This window comes from Lissotriton vulgaris, chromosome 1_2, assembly GCF_964263255.1.
Source record: "Lissotriton vulgaris chromosome 1_2, aLisVul1.2, whole genome shotgun sequence".
Lineage (NCBI taxonomy): Eukaryota > Metazoa > Chordata > Amphibia > Caudata > Salamandridae > Lissotriton > Lissotriton vulgaris.
The window spans coordinates 325774358-325780357 of record NC_141686.1 but is presented as its reverse complement, the minus strand read 5'-3'; the positions used below and the strand labels follow the sequence as shown (position 1 = coordinate 325780357).

Below are 6000 nucleotides of genomic sequence, written 5' to 3'. Positions count from 1 at the left end.
GCCCTTACATACTCTACAGTATAATCACTGCAGTGCACACCCCTCAGCACCCTTACATACTCTCTAGTATAATCACTGCAGTGCACATCCCTTGGTGCCCTTACATACTCTTTAGTAATCCCTGCAGTGCACGATCCTTGGCACCCTTACATACTCTGCAGAATAATCACTGCAGTGCACACCCCTCGGTGCCCTTACATTCTCTGCAGAATAAACACTTCCGTGCATACCTCTCTGCACGCTGACATACTTTGCAGTATAATCACTGCAGTAAACACCCATCGGCACCCTTACATACTCTTTAATAATCACTGCAGAGTGTGCAAGGATGCTGAGGGGTGTGCATTGCAGAGTCATATGCAGTAGTTTCTAAAGTTAAGAAACCATGGCGTACCACTCGGAGTCAGTGCCTTTCATACTCTGCACTATAATCACTGCAGGGTATGTAAGTGTGCCAAGCGCGGTTCATTGCACTATTTTCTTAGCACAAAATGCATCCTTGCATATATTTTCCGACGCAAGGGTGCGTTTTGTGCTGAGAAAATAGCACCAAATGCCCGTCACGGAATTCAGCAGATTCTCATGGAATTTTAATGTAACTCTGCTGTATCCTGTCGAATTAATCTCTGCCAATTTCGCCAACTTCTTTCTCTTAATTAAACTGACACAGTAAATGCATGTTATCATATTTTTCCTTAAAAAAATACTATTCTATATTCATAATATTTTTTATTATTTGGAGCATGCTAAATAAAATGAATTTGAGTTTGCCAATAAAATGATATAGAAAGGAACCAGAGGCTCAATGGTGGCTTATTTTTGCAGGTTCTCATCAATCATATAAGTCAGGAGCATAGAGGCAGGTTGTTTGAGGTGGTCTTCTTTACTCAAGGGGTGTGTTCTTTTTAAGGGTGGGATACTAGGGGAATGGATCAGAGTAAATTGTTCTGGTGGATCCAAAGAGTAAGAGGTAAGAGATTGGTCTGATCAGATCAGTGGTGCAGTAGAGTGAGCCTGCCTGTGGGCATGTCTGCTGAGAATGGCTTCAAGAGCAGGTCTTTGGTGTGGACCGACCAATGCCGAGTACAGTAGAAGGGTTCTGACTTCATCTATGGACATCAATTAAGGGTCACAGCGACTGCACTAGCATGCTCGTGGTACCCTGCCCTTGATGCCTCTGTTTCAGGACCTTAAGGTAGCAGCAGCTGAAAGTGAATGAGGACAATTTACTTTATTGTTCAGATATTAACATAAACACAAGGATCTTTATGTATGTCAAAAATTAACAAAACTCAAATACATTAGTCAAACATCTAACATACCGGCGTATACTTATTATGTATCTTGCAAGAACTGAGCATTTTAATAGTAACAGAAATCACAGTACATAAGGTGCCCCCAGTTTTGGTGGTGTGCAGACAAAAATGTGTGAGCTGTATGATTGGTAGCTAATTTGAGTAATATACTTTCTAGATCAACTAGTAAAAATATCCAAATCAACATATTGGCTTTAGAGGGCATGAGAGAGTCATGGGGCATATTTACAAGAAATGATGGAGAGGGAGATGCAGCAAATCTTGCATCTCCACTGTCGGCTATTTCCAAAATGCAGGAATGTAAGTGTGGGCGTAGTTGGCAAAGTACCACTACATGGAATTCTGCGGAATTGATCAAAAACACCATGAATTCCGCTCCACAACTCCATTCCATCTCACCACAATTAATAAAACATAAACCTCAGATACCCTTGGTAAAGATAAGCAACTCTTTTATTATGAACTAAAAATGCATATAATCATCTCACAAAAGTGAAAATGAGAATACAGCAACCAGTGAGAGAGGTGATGATTTTGATTTCCTCTCTAACCTAAGGAGAGAACCAATCAGATGCCTTGAAAACAAGGAGCACATCATGCTGAACGATTCAGTGATGGTCCCATCCTCTTAGGACCACCCCAAGCACAGTTATGGGCAAAACACAATTGCAACCAAAGGCCCTGCAAAGCATTATGGGACAATATTCTAGGGTGCAGTGAATATTATAGTATCCAATATCAAAACATTCCTCAAGGGACAGGCTCTTGGGCTCAGCTGAGAGCCAATACTATAATATTCACTAAACGCTAGAATCTCGTCCCATAATGCTTTGCTGAGCCTTTGGTTGACACTGTATTTTTGCCCATAGCTTTGCTTGGGGCGGTCCTCGGAGGATGGGACAACCACCGAATTGTTCCGCATGATATGCTCTTTGTGTTCAATGCATCTGCTTGGTTCTCTCCCTAGGTAAGGGTCGACCCCAAAATTATCACCTCTCTTATTGCCTGATGTTTTTCAAAGTTCACTTTTGTGAATCAGTTATATGTTTTTTTGTAGCATGTAAAGATGAAGTTGATTTATCAAAGGGTTGTGGGTACAGAGGGTGACTCCATTGCGCAGCAGAGTGGGAATTATTGCATGAATTCCATATTGTCAATGAAATGCGTAGATACCAAATCTCTGCAACTTCCGCTAGCGGAGCGGAGTTCATTGCCCAGGGTTAATTTAAGGGTTTCTCATTTGTGGGAAGAATCACTTTCAAAGCAAAAACAAGAAGAAATAAAAGTGTTTCTCCTCGTTGCGCCACTATAGCGCCTGTTTTTCAATGGCATTTGTTTTTGGCGCTGCCTCAGATTTACAGATCCTTGTACATCTGGAGCAGCGTGAAAAGCAATGGTGTTGAGGTGGAACGCCCAAAGCAACACCCATTGCCCGCCCCTTTCACGCAGATACCTGTGTTAAAAGGTACCATGTGTACAAAGCGGCGTTAAGCCTCAAAAAGTGGCTTAACGCCTCTTTGTAAATATGGTGCAGGACATTGTGCCACTGGAACGTCGGTAGAAGAGACATTCCGACGGTGCAATTCCCCTGTAAATATGTTGCATAGTGTTTCAAATTAGGTGAACGAGAATTAGCTCAGGGTCCTCTCCATACTTTGGGGCATATTTAACTTTTTCTCTATTCACAGCACTTTCCTTTGCACAATGCCTCTTTTCACTCTTTCTCTCTCTTCGTCCCTCCCTTTCTGCCTCTCTCTCGGTCTCTTTCTCTACCCCATCCACCTCCCTCCTACGCACCACTGAAGATAGGTGTTGGTGATGCTGCCTCTTATCTTGACTCTCAGCATCTCTTCATCTCACACAAACTGCAGCATTAACAAGATTGTATCTGATCCTCAGCACCTCCCTCCCTCCCCCACGGTGTGCATCATGGAGAGATGCATCAGCACTTTCTAGGGTGTTTCCTGTGTCTGTTTTAGGTACAAACCACCTCTCTTCAAGCTCTTCTCTACACAGAGCCCTGTGGATTGCAGAGGATCAAATGGCGTCAACCAGTGCTCCGAGGAGGGGTGAACCTTCTCCCGAAGGTAAGGCAGCACTTCGAGAAGCTATTATGATACAGTATGATGAGGTTAGCTTTCAACTCACACTGAGATTGACTCAACAGTCATGGAATACACTGTGTTGTCTCTAACTGATAGTCAGTGTCTCATCTTGGCAGACACTGAGAGCCAAAGCTCTAAATATGACTCTCACTGAGACACACAGGCTAGTCATGGAGCTTACTGGGAGTCACTGACCATGAATGATGCACACTGATATTTACTGACTAGTCATGGATACACTGAACTGACCTGCCAGTGTTGTCGCACGCTGTTAGTCAGTGTCCCATCTTGGGAGACACTGAGTCAAAGACCACAGTACTCGTTGAGACTCAGAAGCTAGTCATGGTGAACACTAGGAGTTACTGGGTACAACTAGTACACGCAGACAATCATGGTCTGGGTTTGGCACAAACAGAGTCACCGGCCGGACTTCAAACACGCTGAGAGTCAAGGGTCAATTTTGACACACATTGAAAATTGATAACTAGACCTGTCACACACAAGGAATTGCTGTCTAGCTCAGCACACACTCAGAGCCAGTATTACACTTTGGTATACACCAGCAATCTGTGGTGGTCTTGGCAGACTCTGAAAGTCATTGACTAATGTTGGCACAGATGGGAGGCACTGTTTACCCTGGCACACACTAAAGTACTCTGACAGTTGTGGCAAACGCTCAGTGTCTTGTCCTGGTACGCACTCACTGTCATTGACTGGGCCTGACACAAACACAGGGGCACTTACTAGTCCTGGCACACACACTCAGAGTCACTCACTCGAACTGGAACACACACAGAGTCACTGATTGGACCTGACGCACACACTCAGAGTCATTTACTGGACCTGGCACACACACAGAGTAACTTACTGGACCTGGCACATACACAGAGTTGCTTATTGGACCTGGTGCACACACAGAGGCACTCACCAGACCTGGCACACACACAGAATCACTGACTTGACCAGGCACACACAGAGTCACTCACTGGACCTGAGACACATACAGTGACTTACTGGACCTTGCACACACACACACAGTCCCTGGCTAGTCCTGATACACACTCAAAGACACTCGCTAGGACAGGGCCGTACATCTTCACTGAGGTTGTACTTCAGGTATTGAATAGTGAATAATAATAATGTATTATTTTATTTGCAGTTCTCTTAGAGCTCCGTCGTGTGAGGAGACAAGCTATAGCCCTGGGAGTGATGACAGCCGTGTGGACCTTCATAATCATCGTTCTTTACCGTCTGGGTAAGCAGCAATGATCAGATCTTCACACTCCGGACCGGTCAATGCCCACCAATACAGCTACAAACATAGATAGTTTTGTTAGGAGCCGGTAGCAAGGATGTGGAATTGGATATACTATTCCCATTCACAAACTAGGGATGTGCACTTGCCCACCTACTGGTTTGCGAAAGGAAATGCAATTTTTTTTTTACTGAGAGTTAAATGCATAGTATGACACACATATACAAAATAAAGTGCTTGGTGCTTGAAGTACTCAATTTCGGTTGACATCATTACCACATATATAACCCATTCTAGATCACATCAAAAAACATTGATTAAGAATACATAGAACAGGAAATAACAAAAAGGGAGTCGCAGTTTACACAATTTCCTTTTAACATTTCTTTTTTTTTCTCATTCTTTTTCTTTACACAGATTAATTTTATATTGAATTCCTGTGTTTCTCAAATTACGTAAGAGACCCTGATCTTAAAGCATATCGTCTCTCTAACTCTTTGTCTTTATGGAGTTTAGCTCTCCAAGCTTGAAAGGGGCGTACAATATCACTGCCCCAATTTTGCAGAATTAATGATCTTGCCACTAGGGCTGAAATCATTAAACATTACTCTTGCATTTTATCCATCAATATGTTTGGACAGCATCCCAGGATAGAAATATTGTTATCAATAGTTAAAACTTGCCCTTTAGTTGTTCTGAGGTACTTCTCAATTTTTCCCCGTAGTTGCTTGATCTCTGGTCAATCTCAGGCAATATGAGACCAAGTACCTCCCCCCTTCCTGGAACAACAAAAACACCTCTCCTCAATCTGAGGGTATATATTAGGGAGAAGCTCAGGGGTCCTATATATCAACCATTTTGTGTAAAATTGCATTCTTCTAAAATTGGCGCCTCTAATTGTTTTAGCTTTGACTCGCCTACCGGTAGGTGTCCCTGTCACCCTCCCCCTTCTTTTGCCTTGCAGTGTCTCTAATCCTCCCCTCCTCTTTCCCTCCTCCACTCTCTGTCTAGTTCCCCTGCTCCTACCTCCCCATTCCCCGGAATATCTCCCCTTGCCTGCTTTCATCACCTAGCCCCCTGTCCTTTTATGCCCTTTGACTAAGCACTCCTTCTCCCCTTTTTGGGGAAAGATCCAAGTTATATTCACTGGAGTCTCAGAATACTAGCTGAGAGAGTCCACAGCGCCAAGGGAGCCACTCACAATTGAGGTATAGTATGACACCCCTTGCCAAAGCACTCCCTCTCCCCTTTTTGGGGAAGGATCCAGTAAATAGGCCTTGGAGTCTGAGACCCCTCTGAGAGAGTCCACTGCGCTTAGGGAGCC

General features: G+C 43.7%; 1 protein-coding gene across 1 annotated transcript in view; it reads left to right on the top strand.

Moving 5' to 3' along the window:
* Positions 1 to 3279: 3279 nt before the first annotated feature.
* Positions 3280 to 6000, top strand: part of LOC147736637 (collagen alpha-1(XII) chain-like) — a 79895-nt gene continuing 77174 nt past the window's right edge. Inside the window, exons 1-2 of the mRNA XM_086953794.1 lie at positions 3280 to 3403; positions 4581 to 4676. Coding sequence (XP_086809920.1) covers positions 3358 to 3403; positions 4581 to 4676 — 142 coding nt within the window. The 5' untranslated portion in view covers positions 3280 to 3357. The remainder of the gene's footprint in view (positions 3404 to 4580; positions 4677 to 6000) is intronic.